Below are 23054 nucleotides of genomic sequence, written 5' to 3'. Positions count from 1 at the left end.
GCACTCAGTGACCTTTGACCTTGGGTGCATATTCAAGGTCACATGAATTACAGATTATTGGTGCAGGTCCCAAGTCTCTACGACTTCCGGTTCTGAAAATAAAAAAATTCTAAAACTGTTCACAATTTTTCAAGGGGAATAACTCCTTATAAGGGTTAATAACAAAATGATTGTATATGTTCAATAACATTGCCATCTGTTCTTGTACATGTTACCATTTTCAAATCGATTCTGTCTTGAATACTTTTTGCTAAAAATGTAAAAGAAAGAAATTGCTTCAAGGGGACATAACTCTCATAAGGGATGATGAAATCCTTAGCAGCCTCATATGGTAACATATCATGATAAGATCTAGCTATTGTCCAAATAAGGTCATGATATCTTTTAAAACATTTAAGGGGGGCCATGTTGAAAAAAATCAATAAAAGGGAGATAACTTCTAAAGGGGATGATGAAATCCTACAAAAGTTCATCTTGTAAAAGTTCATGATGAGGTCTATCGATGGTCCATATTTGGTCTTGATAACTTCAACAGAAAGGGGAGGAGGCCTTGTCAAACAAATGTTGGAAGAAAAAAAAGAAAAAGAAAAAACATTAGAAAAACAATAAGGTCTTTCCTCACGTAGGGGAAAGACCTTAATTATATCCACTTACAAAATTTTAGCAGCAATAGTTATTTTAAAATCCCTTGCTTTTCTTGTTTTAAAAGTTTATTTTGTACATTTCAGTTATGTGATGCAAGAATTACTAGATACAGAAAAAGACTATGTCAAAGATTTAGGACTGATAGTAGAGGTAAACTTATTATTGAAATATAAATCTCAAATGTACAAGGAAGTCTTGGACAACATAAACTTTCTTCTTAGATTCTCAGTCTCATTTACCAAAAAATTTCAAGAGAGGAATTTATATTTTTTATGCCCCATGTAAAATAGCAGAGGCACATTTTGTTGTCCAGTTTGTGCATCCATACATTCATTGGTTCTTCAATCAGTCTGTCTGTCCCACTTTAGGTAAAAGTTTTTGGTAAAGACAGTTTATGATGAAGTTGAGGGCCAATCAACTTGAAACTTAATACACATATGTTCCCTATGATATCATCTTTCCAATTTAAATGCCAATTTAGCGTTTTGACCCCAATTATCCACATTTTTAAAGATTGTTAGAACTGCAAAAGTTGAATGCACCACATTTATTAGGGACGACATCAAAATATCGATGTAGGATAAAAAAAACTTAAATCAGATAGTTTGGTGGTGGGGGTCAACATTGCTGCAAGTTTTGTTATTCTAAAATCAATTTTACATATATCCCTATTGGTCAATCAATTTTTCCAAAATTAAGTTTAGGGGGGCTGTGGGGGTCAGTGAAAATACTATGTGAATTAAGTTTTTTATCCTTCATTGAACTTTTGATGTCGTCCCTTAGACATATTCAATATACTGTGCATGCTAACTTTTAGAAAGTTGATACAATGTATATAGATTTAAAGTTTAAGAACACAATTTCTAAATTATATCCTGTAATTCCAGGGTTATATGGAATATCTGAAGGAGCATGGGATGCCGGAAGATTTACAAGGAAAAGATAAAATAGTATTTGGAAATATACATCAGATATATGACTGGCATCGAGAGTAAGATATTTATGTATATTGAGGGCTGATTGCTAAGGGAGGTTACCCTGCTTTTCCAGAAATCATATCGATGGATTCATTATTATTCATTGGATACCAATTTTCATGGATTTGTGGATACTGGTGAACCACAAATTCAAATATTCAACGGATAACAAATTTTCTATAGGCTTTGAAAGTAGATATTGGCAAAAAACATGAAATCAAATATGCAGGAAAAATGCAATTTTTCCTCAATCCACGAAAAATTTCAAAATTGATAAACACAAAAATAAATGAATCAACAGTAGGAATAAATCATTACTGCCAAAAAAAACAACAACACACCATTAATTTGTGACACTTTGATCAGTTTTCAGTGGTTATTATGAAAATAAGAAGATGTGGTATACCGAATAGCGTGTTATTTTCACTAATTTTTGCAGATAGAACAAAATCTCAATTAAGAATTTCCTCCAATTTTAAAGTGTGCATGCAAAGGTATTGATAAAAGTTTTGAATTCAGCAAAATATAAACCACCAAAATATTTCATGTACCTTATTCAATGAAAATTGCGAAATTTTACACCCGCGAAAAATAATCCGCTATTTGGTATTTGGAAATGACACAACACTCCATCAGAGACTGAATGACACTGAAATTAACAACTACATGTCACTTTATGTTTTGTTTGTTTGTTAGCTGTTGAACAAAATAGTTCTATGATATCCCTATATTCACTTGAATGTTTTGTTGTAGGAACTTTTCACCTGAGATAGAAAAGGCAGTATGGGATGTTGATCAGCTTGGCAGTTTATTCACACGATATGTAAGTAAAGCTTAGGATACTGAGAAAATGAAAGTAAAGCTTAGGATACTGAACAGAAATGAAAGTAAAGCTTAGGTTACTGAACAGAAATGAAAGTAATTAATGAAAGTTATTGTAATGAAAGGTTTTAGAGGATATTTTTTACCAGATATATAGAAAAAAAGCTGAAAAACATGATGAAATTTTGTTTTTTTTATAAGAATTGTTTGTCATAAAATATTAACTTGTACTTATTCTTTAAATGAGTTTCAAAACATATTGTATTAATGCATGTTTTGAATATACCCAAGTACACAATATTGTTCCTTTTAATGTGATGATTTTGGAAATAGTTTCTGTATTTTCTTTTGATGGGTATATGTTCTTGGAATTTCAATTACTATTGCCATTCATGTGCTTAATACACAATCAAAATAGTTTTTCCTATGACAAAGTTTTAGATGCTCAAAAAGATAATCAAGTTTATATAAATTTGAAAGAAAATATCAGATAGGAAAGAGAAAAAAACTGAATGCAGTTATTGGCCTTGAATATATATGAAATTCTAAAAACACGAAATAATAAAATTGTGAAATATAGGCAATTGTAAGTAAGGCTTCAAGCTTCAGTAATTTCTTGTCACATTATGGAGGCAAAATAGCTAAATTTCTATATACTCTATGCACAATCTTAGCAAAATAGATTGTTTATAAATTGTTGATTTTCTATAAAATAAATGCACAATTGTTGCAAAACAGCTTGATAATAGATCAGGAAATTTTATCTAACATAAAAAAATGATTTTTTATATATTTTCAGGAACGTCGTTTACACATGTATGTTAAATATTGTGAAAATAAACCAAAATCTGAGTACATTGTCGCTGAATATATAGAAGTGTTTGAAGACATTCGACAGAAATTAGGTCATAGGTTAATGTTACCTGACCTTCTGATTAAGCCAGTGCAGAGGATTATGAAGTATCAACTTCTACTCAGGGTACGTAGAATTTACAACTGTTTATTTGATCAAGTGAAAGAGGTCTTGAATTTTCTATTTCTTGTCTAAAAGTGCTTAATTTCCTTCTCTGACTAAACCAGTGTAGGGTATTCTTTTCCACATTTATATCAGTGAAGGACATATTAAGAATAGTAAGAAATGCCAAAATGGAAAATAGAAAAAAAAATTATCATGGCTTTATCTATTCATTTATTTTTAACGAATTAATATTAAAACCATTATTAAAAGACACAGAAGATTATGAGTAAAAGGAATTTAGGGCATATTTCAATTAGACAGCAACATAACAACATAAAGGATTAACAACAAAAAATCTAGGCTATGGTATGGTTTTAGATCTTTTGCATATTAAGCTTTTCAGCAAGCTAATACATCTTACACATGTTCCTCAAAATAGAGTTTTATTTCTGTAACTTGATTTAAAAAATGTATTAGTGCTTTTCACTTCACACTGCTTCAAAAAATTATAGTTTCAGTACAACTTCTGTAAATTACTTATTTAAATTTGTTTATGTTTGTAGGATATACAGAAATATACTGATCGTGCAGGAGAGGACACAAAGAGCTTGAAGAAGGCATTAGCTGTCATGTGTGTTGTTCCTAAGGCGGCCAATGACATGATGCAAGTTGGACGACTGCAAGGATTTGATGTAAGAAAAAGAACCATTAAGACATAGCCAACAATACTATAGTTCATACATGTCGACTGCTTTTACACATAAATACATATGCCGTTTCTAGTACAATTCTGGTCAAAATTATAACCATTATAGCTGTATATCATAGTGAATGCATGATCTGACAAAATGGAATAATATTTCAAAAGAGACATGCAAAGAAATTGTCTTAAACATAGAATATTGTAGAAAATAAGATAAATGTAGTTTTTGGTAATTTTACTAGGAAGTCAAGATAAAGTGTAAAGACAAATGTTCATTGATAGAAGATACATAAAAAAAATTTAAAGCAGTAAAAAATATCTCCCTAAATATGCATCAAATATTTGACATTGGACATAAAGCAAACAACAATGAAAACAACAGAATTTAGGGAAAACATGGTATTTACATCAGAGAGGACAATTCACAAAGAATGAAAAACTAATTAAAAGGACAATTGTCATACAAACATGTAGAATACATTTGAGAGAAGAGCACTTAGAACCAAGACTTTGAGCTATAAAGACTGTCTTGAAATCTCCCTAGCTGTTGGATGACAATGGGTTGTCTGGAAGGGTTGCATGTCCTGCTAGAAAATTTGATATTTGGAAATTAAAATTTTCACAAAAACCTTATAATAGTTTGATTGTGCTGGATATCTTGTCTTCCTGACTATAATTTATCAATTTATTCTCCCCTGAAACATCTAGATGAAGGGTAGAAACTTATTGTATTTGTTTTACTTTCAGGGAAAGATAACTGCTCAAGGAAAACTGTTACTTCAGGATACGTTATTAGTATCGGAAATATCACAGGGACAGTCACAACCAAAATTTAAAGAAAGACGTGTTTTTTTGTTTGAACAAATTATATTATTCAGTGAAATGTCAGAGAAAAAACGAGGAGATCTTTCAAATGCAAATTATGTGTATAAAAATAGTATTAAGGTAAGCTTATAATGTTGCAATTGTAGATTTATTATATTTTTAGCTCACCTGGCCCAAAAGGGTTGTAGAGTGTCCTTTGTTTAATGTGCACATGGATTAAGGTGAACTACATAGGCTCTTCAAATTCTAGTTATGTTTAAAACCAGAAATTATAACGTACATATACAATAAAAAGACACCCTTGTCTGTAAGTATGTTCAGAAATCCAATTTTTGTTTGCAATGCTTATTACCACAAAACACAAATCAAGTTGGAATTTGGGGTAGCGACAATTTATTAATCACTCAAGTTATGCCCCTTTTTAACATCATTTGCTAGCAAGTGCGTCAAGCTGAAAAGACAGTATGAAATTGATTATACTGAGCATCATAAATCTTCTTGTGATATACTAATGGATCGAAGGTCAATCATAGAAATGAATCAATTTATATTTTAAGATAAAAAATTAAGTAAATTTTTCAAGATTTGAAAATTGCCTTTTATTAAACATAAGTATCTCAATTCTATTTTTTTTTTTTTTAATTTTGTCATCACTCAAATATTTGTACATTTCAGGTAAACAATATGGCGTTAACCAAACAAGTGGAAGGTGAACCGTTACGGTTTATGTTGATAAACAAAACTCCGGGTTCAGACTGTAAATTTGTGATACAGGCACCAAGTGATGCCATCAAACACACATGGACAGAACAGATTACGTCATTACTAGATATGCAAGGGGATTTTCTCAGAGGTAGGATTAGGATTTTCTATTACCATTTCAGAATTGATTACAGACTTCATCTGTCTTAAGTCTTTGTGAAAAAAAAATGTTAACACAAGATTATATTTTTTTTCTGAAATGTCGATACATTCACTATAATATATTTTTTTTATAAGAACAATGAAAATTAAAAATTGAAAAGACAATTTTCATTCTAATATCTGCTTCCTTATATCTTCTTCCTAAAATAGACAAAAAATGAAATTAGATAGTGTAGCCATGGGCCAAAATATATTTGATGTTCTGACTCTAAATCAAGGGACAATTCAAGGAACATGTGGAAAGTTTTTATCTTCTACTTATATGTGGTTTTACAATATAAATATACCTATATGAAAATGATGAAATCTGATATTATTGCCTATAAGAAACCTATTCATCAGATACCAAAGGATGCAGTTGTTCACTATTTCAGGGTACTATGGCACATTCAACAATGGAATTAATCTGAATACTGTATAGAAAGCTGTAAGGGACCTTGCAATGACCAAAAATATACAACTCATTTTCCATGGTTAAATTAATTTAAACATTGATCAGTTTTAATTAAATAAAGACAACAGTAGTATACCGCTGTTCAAAACTCATAAATCCATGGACCAAAACAAAATTGGGGTAACAAACTAAAACTGAGGGAAAGGCATTAAATATAAGAGGAGAACAACGACACAACACTAAAATGTAAGACACACAGAAACGGACCAAGCATCAGACAAAATCCCACGAGAATAACAAATATAACATTCAACAGTTTTAATTAAAACTCTAATGCTTAACAGTGCTTCATGAAAAGTCATGAAAATTTCAGGAAAACATGAGATCCTTACATTCTGAGCTATTTTAGTGAAGAAAGCATGAGTAACACACAACAATCAGATTGTCATTGTATAATTTTCTCTCTGACAGTATATCTAATTCTTTTGTAGCACTTCAATCACCTATAGAATACCAAAATAAAGTCAGGAAAGAAACGTAAGTATCCATCAATCAAAATTGTCAAGTTTTATAGGTTGTTTTCTGTTAATTACTGTGGATTAATTATTATTTGTTGGATACCAATTTCCATGGGTTTTGTGGGTACAGTTGAACCACGAATTCAAATGTTCAACTAATTACAAATTTTCAATTGGTTTTGCATGCTAAAATTGGCAAAACCACAAAATTAAATATACACAAAATTGATAGCTATGAAAATAAATGAATTGATAGTAGAACAAAATCTCAGAACAGATGTTACACATATCAAGATCTACCTTTAAGTTAATCTTTTTGGGTAAATACATATTTCTTAGTTTTACTTTCTTAAGTGTGAAATTATTATAATTGATGGTACCATAGGTTTTGGTTTCAAGAATGATGGTTTATGACAAATTTGTTCTGAAAAGAAAGTTTCTGATTCAATTTCAAAAGAAAGAAATATTTTAAGTTTTGCTTTTATCAACATTTCTATGTTTTAATTTTTAATTTTTCTTTATTGCTTATTTATTTTCAGTAAAAGTTAACATATGGTTTGTTTATATTAAATATATATATACTTATCACTATGACTACAGCTATATAATACGCTAACTTAAAATCTTGCTAGAATTACCTCCCTTATATTACATACACTAAGAAAATTCTTTATTCTTGCTATTATGCTTCTTTTGCTTATGCAAATAAGTCTTCAATTGTAAAATCATTTATGTATCAAAGAGATCATTTTTACATGTGAAGCTATTGATGTGTTAACCAATTATCTCCTAATTGATCAATTCTATTTTAATTTTATCAATATGTAAGAGGTAAAATAATAAAAATAAAAAATGTTTTATGTAGAAACAAAAATTAATGAAACATAGAGTCAATAAATAATCAGGATAAAGCTGATATAGAGCTATTAACAATTATATTAACAGCTTAAAATTCAAATTTTATTTTTTTTATGCTTCACATCATGGCTGAAAGCATTAAGTTCTACACTTGTTAGTCTGTACGCCCCTAAATCAGTTTCCATTCTCTAACTTTAGTTTACCTTAACTAAATGTTATGAAACTTATACATTATGCTTAATTCTACCAAAAACAGATCTAGTTTGAATTAGGATGCCTGATGGTGTCCCTGTAATTTCTAAATGGAAAACATGCTAAGTTTACTGTTTCTCCACTCTAACTATAGTTTGCCTTAACCAAATGATTTAAAATCTTTTAATATATAATGCTTAATGACACCAAGCACAGATCAAGTTTGAAGTTGGGTGGCATCACTTTCACCATTTTAGGTTTGTCTCTTTATGAACTGGGAAAATGCTGTATTTGCCATACATTTACTAGATCTGAATTCAATTATAGAAATTGATTGGAAATAAGAATGAAAAAAATACTTATCTCTTAACCTGTATATATTGGGTTGTAGAATATTATTATAAATATTATTTTTTTATTATTAATAGCAAGGGGTTATATACATAGATTGTAAAATTAAGTAACACTTATAACTAATAAGTAACTTATAAATATATAATATTCATACATTCTTAATCAGTGGTGTACAGTAAAATAATCTTGTCCATACATTGCCTTCGGCTGTTGTTTGCTCTATGGTCGGGTGGTTGTCGCTTTGACATATTCACCATTTCCTTTCTCAATTTTATTGTAACTATTTAAATTTGTAAAAGGAAATATTGGGTAAACGTCAGAGAGAATAAAGTCATCAGGATTAAAAAAAAATATGCAAGACATGGGGTTTTGTCTTAAAAAGACATCAGTAATGTTTGGAAGTTGAATAAAAAAAATACAAAAAATACAAAAGGCAACACACTCTAACCCACACACAAAACATCTATGGAAGTTAGCAGACACATCCCCCATGTGAGTGTGCGACATATTCTAATTTATTGTGAGTTATTTATATCATGATCTTTCCTTAGACTTCATCTCTTTTGTTCCAAATTAAATCACAATATGTATTATATGCATATTTAAGCTTAAAAGTACAGATCAGAAGCGCAAGCAACTTGCTTACATATCTTCATTTATATATCTTCCTATAGACAATTTGACTTTTAAAGCTTCTAAATATATATGTATATGTAACTTAATCCTCCTGAAAACTTACTTCATTAATATTTACTTAAACCCTTTCTAAATCATGAGTGCTCAGGTTTGTAGTACATGAAGTATATATGTTTCAGAGACTTGCTACTGTAAAATAAAATTGAAAATGGTTATGGGGAATAAGTCAAAGAGACAACCTGACCAAGGAGCAGAAAAAACCAAAGGCCACCAATGGGTTTTCAATGCAGCAATACACCCAGTAACACAGCTGACCTGTAAACAAAAATGAACTAAAATTAAAAACTATACAGGACTAACAAGGGCCAGAGGCTCCTGATTTGGGACAGGTGCAAAAATGTGGCAAGGATTTTACCCAAAACACAAAGTCAGTGAATGAAATGTGTATTTTCCCAAACTGAGAGATGGTTTGGGATTTTAAAAAGTTTTGAAGAGACTTTCATTAATTTTAATGGTTCTATAAATTCTTATTATATTTATGTTGACAAATTTACCATTAAAATAGTTAGCAGTAAATTTTCTGTTTTCTTTGTAGGTCAACACCAGAATTAAGTCATACACCAAGAGAAGGTTTACTCAGGAAAACTCAGTCACAATCACATCCTAAAAAAGATCGTTCTCAGACTCCACCTGGTTCACTACAGGACTCAAAATATACTCGATGTAGATCTGTGCCCTATCCAGGCAAAGCCAATGTTGAGCATGATGATAGTTCAAAATTGTCATGTCCAAATTCTCCTACGGAAACAGACAAAGAATTTGACCAGGAAAAATTAACCAAATTGACTATGACGTCGTCTTGTAACAGTCCCTCTTTTATGGGTGAAGTGTCCCCAAAACCAAAGAAAAACATTTTTGAAGGATTTAAAACTTCGCTGAAGAAATCAAAAAGTGATGCGCCATCTACATCAAAGTCAGAGACAAATAAAGTTCCCGATTTATTACATGATGATGAGATTCAGATTTCTATAAATAATGGTGGCCCAGCAGATGGCGCCACGAATCATAACACATCGTCGGACAATAACGAAGATGAATCGGTAAGTCTGACAGCATCGTGATCATGATCGTCAGTGTGTGTTTAAAGCGTAGATGGAAATGCAGTGCTGACTTAAAACATTTTAGTGATTATGACACAGGATATATATAGTTATACTCTGCATCGTGGAATTTAACAATGCAAGATGATATTATTGTCAATGTTTAACAAGGCATGTTCAGTTTTTGTCACATGGTTAAAAATTTCCTGTGGAAATTATTTGTAAATTGATAAAATAAAATTGAACATCTGACCTCATATATCCACTTCCATTTTTTAAGAGAACTGATTTTTTTGATTTTTTTTTTCCTTCAGAAATCTGAAAGGATAACTAACTGCCAATTTTATTTTTTTTGCCTTTTTTTCAAATTATTATACAGAGTGATAAGAAGCAATTTTATTTTTTTGCAAAATATTTTTGGTTTTATCAACATGAAGGTAAAATGTTCCCGGCAAGTCTTTTTTGTTCAATCTTTGTGCAAGTTATGTGCAATAGAATTTTTTTTCAACTCATCTTTCAGAAATTGTCTGTTTTAAAACATTCCAAGCATCCAAACATAGACCATGTCACGAAATTTGTTGTAGGATACTTTTAATGTTCTTTTTTGTGAACCTCCAGTTTTCTGTTGAATGTACTTCAATCATGGATTTTATCATTGTTTGGGATTGGTTATTAGTTTCTGAATAACGAAACATCTGAAAGAGAAAAAAAATGTATTTTGTACACAAAATGTAACCACGAAAATGAAAGAAATTTTAACAGTTATACAGTGCAGTCTAAATAATCCCTGAAGAAATTCATGAAATGCTAGGGAAATACTTCTTTTTTAAGTCAACAAAACATTTTATTGCTAAGATAAAAGGGGGAAAAAGCTGTAAAAAATAACTCTTCCGATTTTATAGATCGTTTTATATTTTGTAAATGGAAATAAAATTACAAGGCATGATTGCAAGAGCAACACCAATATTTAACAAACCTGTTACCATTTAACACTGTATAGAATTATTCTGGTGATTCATTGTACCACTGTCCAAATCCTCTTCATTATAGTAGCATGTATGTAGAACTTTAGAAATATCACATATTTGGAGCTGTTGCCAAGGCAACCAGTGTTTTAGGTAACATGACAAAAATGCTTTTAAAAGAAGTATTCAAAGAGAGATATAGAATGTTACATGAATTTTTCGCTGTCAGTTAAAATACCAGGGACATGTGTACCATCATAGCCTCCAAAGGTTGCCTTGTACCTGAAAAATAAATGAGGCTATAGAAAAAAAAGTTTTGAAGAAATTATTCCTATTAATTGTGTGGTTCAAATTTCTTTACTTTTTTATATTTTTGTCAACAGGTCAAAGTAAATATTTTGTCTAAAATTTATGAAAATTAAACAAGCCAAATCTATTTCAGTCTAAGTATTGGGTACCCCTTTAAAATATAAAGAAGGGCATATCTTACATGTATTTACAAGATAATAATTCATACAGAAGTTAACTGGTAACACCTAAAATTGGGACTATATGCCAACAATTACTGTGGATTCATTTATTTTCGTGGTTACCAATTTTCGTGGATTGAGTAAACTTTTCGTTTTCGTGGATATTTAATTTCTTGGTTTTGCCAAAGTCAACATACATTTCTAAATAACATTTGTAATTCATAAAACATTGAAATTTATGGTTCCCAGGTAACCACGAAATCCACAAAATTTGGTATCCAACGAATTATAATGAATCCACAATACAGTAATAAATGTACATTCCATTTATTTATTTAAATTAGATTTGATGATGACAAGGTATGATGCTTTATGAGAATATAGGTAGGATTTAGTTAGGACAGACAAAATGGTGTAACAATTGAAATTTTATATTCACTCAGAGATTAACTAGATTTATTCAGATAAATAATTATTTATGGTAATAATCTGCAACTTTATATGTATATTTTCTTGCAAATGGTTCAGATTTTAAAAATAGGTGAGACATGATTTCACAAATAAGTTTATAGGCAATTTTGGTTTCATCATGTTCAACTTTTGCAAGTAATTTTACTTAAATCTAAATACATTTAACAAGTTGCAATACAATGAATATAGGGATAGATATAAGAATTTTTATTTGAACAGGCCATTTGAAATTTCCAGGATGTGAAAAGAAAGATCCACTTTTTTGTAAAGCTTGTTCAATGTTATCTTTCCAAATATATTCTGGTATACTAAGGAAATATAAATGAATTAAACCAATAAACTGTTTCAGCCCAGGGTAGTATTATTTCTAGTTTTCATGATTTTATAATTAATTTATCAGTTTTCATATTTTGTTTTAAAAATGCTCAATCAAAAAATTCCTCTGTGTTTTCAGTATTTTTTTTCTTTCTTTTTGCTTTTGAAGTGAACTAGCAATGTTTATGTGCTTACAAAATCTGTAGAACAAAATGAGGGCCTGGATGGGGTTTACAGAATAGAGAACTGTGGATTAATACTACCTAAAAGTATGTCGAACAAGAATCAAGAAAAAAAAAGCCATCAAATAAAAAAGATCAGAAAAATTAAACAGTGCAAAATTTTGGGACTTCCCATTCAGACTCTCATATTTTATGATTTCTATGTTTGTCTAAATTGTTCCTCACATCCCTTAAGCAAATATCTTAGGTAAGAAATTAATGTGATTTCAAACTTGTATAGTGTTTTAAGGTAATGATTGAACTTAAAAATCTAGTTGGAAGTTGATTTTTTTCTTTCTAAATATTTCTCTGCCACACTGAACATTGGCATATCTATATTATAAAACACTTGGATCACATTCATAATGATCACATTTAAGAGATTATCTCTTTAAAAATCCATGACAAAAGAAGTTATAGCAAAACATAGTTTTAAAAAATCCATTTTATTGGATTATCTTACTCAGAAACCCATGTTTGCATCTTATTTCATCACCCCTCAGTCAGTTCAAGCAACAGTTTTGATTTTGAAGAAATGCAAAACAAAAAAGTGATAAAGTACTCTCTTTTTTATGGAGGCTATTTATAGAAAAAAAAATGAAAATGCTGTTTAAAAACATTATTTCATAACATGTTTTATGGTATTGATTTGGAGCAAGGTTGAAATCTTTATTTCTGTAACAGAAATGTTTTAAAAAGTAAGCCAGTTGATTTATTAGAATATGATGTAACGTTCTCATGGCATTTATGACTGGTTAGCTCTCAACCCAAAACATGTTTTATTTTATTCTATTTTGGGGTGATGTAATAATTTAAACTTGGGGTTTCTGAGTATATTATGTTGTCATGACATTTTCTAAGTTTATGACTGGTTACCCCAATTTTTTCTTTCAAAACAGTAGATTTTGGGTTGATGTTATAAGGAAACAGACATTTCTGAGTATATAACTATCTGAGTACAGACCTCCTATAATCATGTGGTTGTTTGTTTATGTACATTTGTTTGTAAAGACTGTTAGAAAAATCTTTTTTACAATAATTTTAACATTTTAAAAAAACTAAATGTGATATTTAAAACTTTGTATAAAGACTCTGACATTGTAGGTGATCTAGAAAGTTATGTAGAAATTATTGTGTATTTATTTGTGTGTATGTGTGTACAAGGTGTATGTATGTGTATTTTATGTATAGGAGTGTGTTAAAAATAAACTGTTAACAGGAGAACAGTGTGTAAGATTTCAACTTACCATATTGTTGTCAGTGGAGTTGTCATGATTATGGTTAGTTAGAGTTATCTTTCCTTTGATATTTTTTCAAAATAAGAAATCTTACCATATGTTTTAATACTGAATAACTTATTTTTTTATTTTTTTCTGAAAAAAAATTATTCTGTAGTTTCAGGCCATATCATGCAGAAGAAATACATTGAGACATAATTGATATAAAATCTAATATTCAGCAAATTTTACTCAAACATTACATAATTTTTTATTTGAATTAATTTTATTCAGTTATCAACTGGTTCATTAACTACTGACTTAGATAAATAATTTGCTGTCAAAAATGATACACATTCACAACTGGTCCAGGAGTTCATCTCAAAATTGATGTATGTTAAACTTTAGACATTTTATGATTGCATTCTGTTCATATTTTGGTCTTAAATATGATAACTTGTTTAATAAACAATAGATACAATTATGTCAATCTACATAATTTGTGTAAAGAATTCATAACTTTGATCAAAAGAATTTTAATTTAGAAAAAGCAAAAACACAGCTAGATTGCCAACTTCAATTTTATATTAAAAGATTTTCTTCACCTAGAGTCAGATATAAAACAGGCTTTTTGGTTGAAAAAATCTGAAGAAATAAGGAAACTAGTCAATGCCACTGACAAAAATATGGTATGTTATGTATGAGTTTAAAAACTGTGTTCATCTGATATGTAAAAAATATGTAGTGTTCACAAACTGCTATTTATAGCTTGTCAAAAAACCGAGACAATAAACAAGTGTTTCTATTGAAGGTTTTTGTCTTACTTGTAGTTTTATAGCTGACTATGCAGTATGTGCTTTGCTCATTGTTGAAGGCAGTACGGTGACCTATAGTTGTTAATGTTTGTGTCGTTTTGGTCTTTTGTGGATAGTTGTCTCATTGGCAATCATACCACATCTTCTTTTTTATATTAGCCTTGTAATAACCAAAAATATCTGTAAGTGCTACAGAATTCTTCAGTATAGAAAAATAAAGATGGAAGTGCAAGACAGTACAGATAATGGAAGTTTCAATCTTGAATCTTGTGATATATAAAACCATTAAAAAAGCCTGATCTCACAGACTATATATGTTAGCCTAATATTGGTGCCATTTATCAGCAGGAGAAAGACTCACATCAAACTTATAATGTAACTGTCACAATCAGGATTGCAAATAATTTCTTAATACATACATATATCACTATCCCCTATCTTCAAGGTATAACATATTGTCCTCGTGGTTATATATTAAGTTTTTTTCATGTGTTTACATTAAAGAATGTACAACTGAATCTAAGTTAGTAAAACTTGAATGCAGATGTTTCTATTCAGCTCCATTAGTCCTCTTCTTGTCATCACAATTCTTCTAAAACCACAGAACATAATTTCATGAAACTTTGAATATAGTTAGGACAATCTATCTAGATGTGCACATCCACAAGAAATATTTATCAGTTAACTTTTGTTGCAGTTATATCCATTTGACCTTATACTTTTTGAATTGAATTATTGCAACAGTTTGTCATCTGAACTCTCCTCTAGACACTTGTAGTTTTTCATGATACACCATAATTGGCTTTTAATGGAGTTATAATGTGATTTGATCATTCTTAACTTTAGTATTTAATTATATGCACTTACAACATTTATCAAATATGCATTAGTTTCTTGGCATGCATAGCAATAGACACCTACCCTGTTAATGCACCTAATCTCATTCCGTTTGGAGATTTCTTCACTTTTTGTTTTGTTACCTTGATTGGTCTTCTTTGTCTTTTTACGGATTTACAAGATTTGAACACTGGTAAGCTACTGTCGCCTTGCATGTACCCTAAAAAAAACATAGAGATTTTAAAATGTTTGCAGGTATGTAATGATTTAAACATAACATGATACAGATTTCAACATAACATGAGACAGATTTCAACATAACTCGTTTGCAATAAATTTAAATGTACATATCAAAATGATAAGATACCATGATTTCATTAATATTGCTTTATATGCAATTTTAAGAATTGTTCATGCGAAAAACTAAGAAAACATTAAAAAAAAATACCTATATAGAATACTAGTAGCCAAACAAAGCAAAGTTTGAAAGCCAAATATCCTATACACTAAAATATATTATAAGTTCAAGAGCTGAAATAGACCAGCCAAAAAGAAATTGTTTGAAAGCACAAAAGCATACAAAGAATAGCAAAACAAGAGCCTATAACTAGTAGAGCCAAAAAGAAAATGTTTGAAAGCACAACAGCCTATACAGAAGGTCCCAAAAATTAAAAAGTTTGCAAACCACAAGTGCATAAACAGAACAGCAAAACAAAGAAAAAGATTACAAAACAAGAGCCTATACAGAAGAAACGATAAAAATAATCTTTGAAAGCAGAAAAACTTAAGCATAGCTTTTTTTTTAATGTACAAGACCCTTTAGAATACCAATGAATGTAAAAAGTCAAAGGCACAAAAACCTATACGGTGCTATTCACATTATATGAAACAATCGAGGTTTCCGATCACAAGAGCATATACAGACGATATTGAATTATAATCCTGGTACATTTGATAACAATTGGAAGCACGAGAGCCTATACACATTGCCACACATATAAAAAAAATATACTTAAAAACAGAGCCTATACAGAAGCGCCACAGAACAATTTGAATCTTAGGATATATTTACAGAAAAGTAAAATATTCAAAGCAAAAGATATAGCCTATACAGAATTTCCAAACAAATAGACAGATAAATTCAAAGCACAAGAGGATATAAAGATAAGCAAAAATAGAGAAGTTCGAAAGCACAAGCGCCTATACAGAATAACACATACATTTCTTGTAATAAATTTGTATGAACATGATGAGGGAATTGGATATGAAAATTACACTTTGCAAACCAATTTGGTGCATTTGTAGCGCTCCTTGATTAACCTTCAACAACAATGCTGAAAACAAAAGATGAAGGAGTACTTGAAAATGAGGAAGGCTATATGTCGTTTCTTGTTCTTGTTTCTCAATATATAATGCAAGTACTTTCCAAAACCCTTATATCGACTATCTAAGAGAGATGGAAAATAGACATAAAATGTAATGATAACTATTCAAACTGACAAATTTTTATATACAATTAACGAAAAGTTAATCAAAGTATCATGTTTTGGTTGTAAATTCACTACAGAGAGTGCCTCGAAACTGATTTTGGATAGAAAAACTTTGCAAATTTATTCACTCTTAAAAAAAACATAACGAAAGCCCTCCTATGTATATAGTTTAAGGCCAAAAATATACAACTTTTGAGTGCAACAGAAGAACAATAAACCGTCAATTTTGCCCTGCAATTTTTTTTTAGCTTTAGCACAGTTACATTTACACTCATTATAGATACCAGGATTAGTTCATCAGTATAATATTTGCAGACAAAATGTTTTGTCTTTTAAATAAAGGATCACAAAATAAAATCACAAAAAAGAGTTCAAAACGGAAAGTCCCAAATCAAATAGCAAAATCAGATGATAAAACACATCAAACGAATGGACAACAACTGTCATATTCCTGACTTTGTACAGGCATTTTCAAAAGTAGAAAATTGTGATGAACCTGGTTTTATAGCGCTAAACCTCTCACTTGCCAGTCACATCCAATTTCATTATATTTACAACGCTTCGTGATCAAAACAGACATAATATATTAAATTTTCAAAATAGGAGTACAGCAGTTATCACCGTGTCACAATCGCAATTAGGACAAAACAAACAAATATTTAACAACAAGCACAAATATATCGTATATCAAATTTAAAAAGCACATTCAAGTTACTGTCTTGTTGGCAGGTATCCTCGTAGACAATCAGCCAAACAGTATACGTAGTTATACTGGTTCACGGAGGATTCAGATTCTATTTCGCACGGTACGCATTTCTGAAATAAGCTTTCTTCATATACGTGCAATACGGGAAGTTTTAGAATATATATTTGATTTATTTTAAACTCTATTCTGTCTGATAATTAATCTCTTTAAATCGGCTATTCTGACGTTTTTCAAATTTTGTTTAAAAAGTGTTATAACATGTTTTTTGTCTGAGTAGTCTTCTAGATGAAGATGAGAACGCTGCTCATGTATTTTGTCGAATTCCCTATGATTGAATGTTGTACATTGAAGTTGTTAATCATTATCTTTCAGCTTGCTGACGGTACAATTCATGTAGGAACTGTAGTGTGTGATTACATGGCTTTCAAGGAAGACGAGATATCCGTATCCAAAGGTGAAATTATACAAATCATCTATTCCAACCAGTACAACATGTTTTTGGTTCATCGTCCCGCTAATGCTACGTCACCAGCAGCAGAAGGTTGGGTGCCCGGATATGTTATTGGACCACGTGACGGTGAGGGTAGTTTAAGGTAAGAAAATAAATAAAACATTACATTAACTGATTTTGTCTATTATTTACTTTTTTTTAAAGACCAATAGGTGAATTATTGTTTTTATGTCCCACCTACGATAGTAGAGGGCATTATGTTTTCTGGTCTGTGTGTCCGTTTGTCCGTTCGTCCGTCTCTCCCGATTCAGGTTAAAGTTTTTGGTCAAGGTAGTTTTTGATGAAGTTGAAGTCCAATCAACTTCAAACGTAGTACACATGTTCCCTATGATATGATCTTTCTAATTTTAATGCCAAATTAGAGTTTTTATCCCAATGTCACGGTCCACTGAACATAGAAAATGAAAGTGCGAGTGGTGCATTCGTGTACTGATGACACATTCTTGTAACGCATAGTTTCATCATAACAGTACATTTTATAAGATTCTTAAAAGAGGGACGAAAGATACCAAAGGGACAGTCAAACTCATAAATCTAAAACAAACTGACAACGCCATGGCTAAAAATTAATAAGACAAACAGAAAAACAATAGTACACATGACACAACATAGAAAACTAATGAATAAACAACACGAACCACACCAAAAACTAGCGGTGATCTCAGGTGCTCCGGAAGGGTAAGCAGATCCTGCTCCACATGTGGCACCCTTAAAATGTATCCTTCCATGTTTATCATCATTTAATACAAAACAGGATTGACTGCAAGGTTTTCTTTCAGATGTCGTCATTGCGAACCAATATTAAGTTATATAAATTGTGTCTACCAGCTAAAACACAAGCCATATACTAGTACCGCCAACTATTCTACTGTCACTTCAACTTGTTTTGATTTTAAATTAGGGACAACGAGTTGGTATAACAACATATTGCAAACATAAAAACAATTCATGACATTTATGGGCATCAATAATTTGTTAATTGGTGTTCATTGTAGTATATGCTTTCATTTACTAATAGGAAAAGTTCATGGCAGTTATTCAAGCTCCGAATGCAAGGTTTGAGACCAGAAAGGAAAAATTCTGAGGTTCAGTTCTATAGTCTAGACAGGAGGAGTAGAACACTTCCGTTACCATGGAAAGAAGCACACGATGAATATCGAAGAAAAGTAAGCATTGCTATACAATACTGAAATGCCAAAATTTTGTTATAAATTTGAAGGTCAAACGTTTGAAATGTGAACGGTTTTTGTATATATAAACACATTTAGATTTTTTTAGTACTACCCAACAAGGGAATTTTTATTTAATGAACATATTGTGTTCTTAGACCCCTCTAGATATCTGTCATTATTTACGATATATGCAATATAAGGTTTTTTATTTAAGATTTCACACCATGACCTTCAATATGAAATGACACCTTCTGTTCATCAACCATTGGCCAGTGCCGTTGTCAAAGCAACGGACACAGCTGTCCTCACCTGTAGAATATGTGGAAGACCACGACCAAATATATCATGGAGACTGAATGATAGTCTCAATCTCACCAATAATAATCGCATCAACTTATTTTTTGGTGAAGATGGATTTGCGACATTAAAGGTGTGTATAACTGTTTATTTTGCGTCAAATTGTAGTTTTCGTTAGGTTGAAGAATTTTTTTGTGAATAGAAAGAATAAGTGAAAAATTTCATCCTTTTTCATATTTCAATGCTGAACAAAAGTGCGAACACTCTGTTGCTGATTGCTTTAAAGGGTAGTAATGATGAACATTATGGAAACATATCCAACGTGTTCATAACTTTCAAATAAATAATGTTTAGGACTTTATTAATATGACAATCCTGATAAACTTATAATAAATGGACTGTTTCAAAAATTTTACAACATAAGTTACTACTTTGTGACCTTATTCTAGTGTTTTGGAAACGAACGAATACCAACATATACTGTGATTATAATCTCGTAAGGCTTGTTTCAGAACGCGACGACATCACATTATTGTCAATAGCAGTGGTTGTTCTTGTCTAACCTGCTCTTATAAAGATGTTAAACCAAAATATTCTCTTCCATAACTATCTGGTAAAGCAGGAACACTGTGGGATCCCTACTCAATTTGTGTTACACAGAATGCCATTCATTCAATTCTTTAATTGTGTGTACTAGTATTGAATTTTGTCCTCAGAACATGATCGTCAATGTCTAGGCTTACTTAAACTAAAACACATATAAACAAGAACAGACAAATTCTTTAATATAAAAATGATGGAAAAAAACTCGACACATATACAAAAACAAAATATTATAATATTATCCATGTTCTTTCTAAATGTTTAAGATAACCTACATTATTTTTTTAGATACACAATGCTACTCCTGCAGACAGTGGAGAATATGCTTGTATAGCGACAAGTGAACTAGGTTCTGTGATAACTAAAGCAACGTTAACGGTCTTAGGTAAAATATATACTTTTAGACACTCAAACATATCAAAGGATCTTTAAGGCTTTTCCACCAATTCCAATGCGAGTATATGAACTAGTGATAGGAGAAAACTTACCAAACTACTATTGGGTTTCTCGGTATAATCGTCTTCTTTTGTGTTAAATATACAAGTCATTGTTTTTCAAACAATGTAACTTGTGAAAACTACAGGCGATATGAAGAATAATTTTGCATTGTAGATTCTTTTTATCTGGAATTGAGATTGTTTTCCAATTTTTAATCCAAGGAGATATAGCAATGCATATATTTAAAAAAAAAAACAGTTATTGTAATTAGAAACTTGGTTGTTTTATTAAGACAATTCCTATTTTACGTCGCCTTTGACATTTGTTTATGCTTTGAATACTCATGGTTACTTCATTTACTGATAGATTCGTTTCTGAAGACAAAATACTCCAAAATCAAAACCATCAGACACAGTCAACAGTACTGTTGTTCACCTATGTTCAGGAATATACTACCACATCTTCTTTTTTTTATAACCAATGTAAATCTAAAAACCAAACATATTCCATGAACTACAAAATGAGCAAAACCGGATACGTTAAGGTTATAGGTAGAATAACAAAAATACCGAATTCCGAGGAAAATTTTAAACAGAGTGTCTGTATTCAAATAGTAAAATCAAAAGCTCAAACACATCAAACGAATGGATGACAACTGTTATTATCTTGACTTGGTATACGTACCGTGTTATGCTTTCATCACCTGTCGTATTGGTAAGAATTCAGTTAAAATATCTCAAGCTGGAATAAAAGAAAGGAAGTATTTCTGTCAATGCAACCAAACATATACATAAGTAAATGCTGTTTAGAACTATTTCATCATTACATTTATTCGTCATTGTAGACCGTCCATTTCCTCCATCAAGACCTGTGATACGTAGTCAAGTGGGAACGTCTGTACATTTAGAATGGGTAGGCCATAGCAGCAATTCTCAAATACATGGATACACTATCGAACTGAAAGAAAATGGTAAGTAAATCAATCTAGTTAGGAAATTATTTCTTATTTCACTCTCAATACTTTTTAGACTTACATGCAAATGTTGAAACATGCATGTAAAACATTCAATATGCCAAAATATTTGTATTTCTATAGTCGGGACTGATATCTAAAGTGTAAAAGTTTTTGATTTATATTTTATACGTGGTAAAAGACTAGAAAATCAAATGCTATTCTTGGTTAACATGATACAAAAAAAGCACATACACATTATTTATTGTAAATAACATCAGCAAATAGAAAATCAATAACAATATGGAAAACATAAATATTTTGTCTTTCAGGAACTGACGTGTGGCAGGCTGCAATTCCTTATGTTCCTAACACATCTCAGTTTATAAGTGATTTGAGTCCTGGGTTGACATACCAGTTCCGGGTCAGCTCAAATAATAATATCAGTATGAGTGAGCCTAGTCCGCCATCTCAATTTATTACCATTCCGTCAGAAGGGGGTAAGAACAGACTTTTTATTTTCCCTTCATGTTTTTTTTTGCTTTTATCCAATTTTGTTTTTCCTTCAGACTGTTTTGTAATACAAAGTCACTTGTTACAACTTATTATAACACACATAATTATTTCATTCTAAATTCAATCTTATTTTTTCTTATATTTAGGAAGACGAATTTATAAATATATTTTTTTTCATTTTTTTTCCAAAGGTACTTTTAGGGGTTCGTGTTCGTGTTGTCAAACTTTGGAATTCAGCAAACTGTAACAGATACAAAATTTAAAAAATGATTTATATCATTTTTTTTTTACAAATGTATGGAGATATTGTTTAGTGAGGATCATCCATCCTGTACGAAAGCAGATAAAAACGATACATTAGGAAATTCATCTATTTATCTTGAAAAACAAATAGGAAATCGAAACGGTAGTGTTGTTTGTTTGTTTTTTTTGTTTTTTTAATTTTCATTGAACTATTTGTAAATTGGGCTGTAATTTCAGAACTAAATGAAAGAGCAAGTGAAACAAATACACCATGGAAATCAACATACAACAAAGATTTTACAGAAATAGAAGAAATTGCTAGGTAGGAAAATATGTTTCTCCTGTTTAATAAAGACATGATATTTCAAGGTTATAGTAACAGAAAGAACGTAGTTCATGCTTTTTAATATCGATTGATGAATTTCAAACAGCGGTATACTACTGTTGCCTTTATTATGTGACATAATGAGAACAATTAATTGCGAATACAGATTTTGCAAAATTTTAGGTTTTTTTTTATTTCGTTTTGAATACTTTTCCAATACTTAATAGATGTGGTCTTGCACCTTTTAATTAGAGCGTCACTAGTGAGTCTTTTCTTGATGATGAGTACGCCTAGTATACTTAATTATAAACTTGCTGTCTTTGATAAATTACATTCAAATTTTATATTCGCCTAAAAATAGGACAACAAACAGAGACAAACAGACAAAGATGTAGTTAGTTAGACTACGGTATGACCGTCAACAAAGAGAAAAGACTATAGAGATTTTTTTTTTCGAAAATTGTCTTGAAGCACGCATAACCTGTTTAAAGAAAGAGTTTTTAATAATAAAAAAAAAAACCACTTTAACACTGGTAGATTTATTTTAAAAAGTTCACTTTTTGTGCATGTTTTGTTCTCTAAAG

The 23054-nt window shown here is 30.5% G+C and overlaps 1 protein-coding gene across 2 annotated transcripts in view; it reads left to right on the top strand.

Annotated features, from left to right (window-relative positions):
- LOC134695435 (kalirin-like) overlaps window positions 1–23054 on the top strand; it is a 122027-nt gene that overhangs the window by 92920 nt on the left and 6053 nt on the right. For both annotated transcript variants that reach the window (XM_063556683.1, XM_063556682.1), the window contains exons 19-34: window positions 729–795; window positions 1533–1636; window positions 2376–2445; window positions 3244–3423; window positions 3966–4094; window positions 4853–5050; window positions 5606–5783; window positions 6740–6785; window positions 9402–9906; window positions 17786–18006; window positions 18943–19090; window positions 19311–19526; window positions 20285–20381; window positions 21279–21404; window positions 21719–21886; window positions 22383–22467. In XM_063556683.1, the coding sequence (XP_063412753.1) occupies window positions 729–795; window positions 1533–1636; window positions 2376–2445; window positions 3244–3423; window positions 3966–4094; window positions 4853–5050; window positions 5606–5783; window positions 6740–6785; window positions 9402–9906; window positions 17786–18006; window positions 18943–19090; window positions 19311–19526; window positions 20285–20381; window positions 21279–21404; window positions 21719–21886; window positions 22383–22467 (2538 nt within the window). The remainder of the gene's footprint in view (window positions 1–728; window positions 796–1532; window positions 1637–2375; window positions 2446–3243; window positions 3424–3965; window positions 4095–4852; window positions 5051–5605; window positions 5784–6739; window positions 6786–9401; window positions 9907–17785; window positions 18007–18942; window positions 19091–19310; window positions 19527–20284; window positions 20382–21278; window positions 21405–21718; window positions 21887–22382; window positions 22468–23054) is intronic.

The sequence above is a fragment of the Mytilus trossulus genome, chromosome 13 (genome assembly GCF_036588685.1).
Source record: "Mytilus trossulus isolate FHL-02 chromosome 13, PNRI_Mtr1.1.1.hap1, whole genome shotgun sequence".
NCBI lineage: Eukaryota > Metazoa > Mollusca > Bivalvia > Mytilida > Mytilidae > Mytilus > Mytilus trossulus.
The sequence above is the reverse complement of the archived record's forward strand: the minus strand, read 5'-3'. Positions and strand labels throughout refer to the sequence as shown.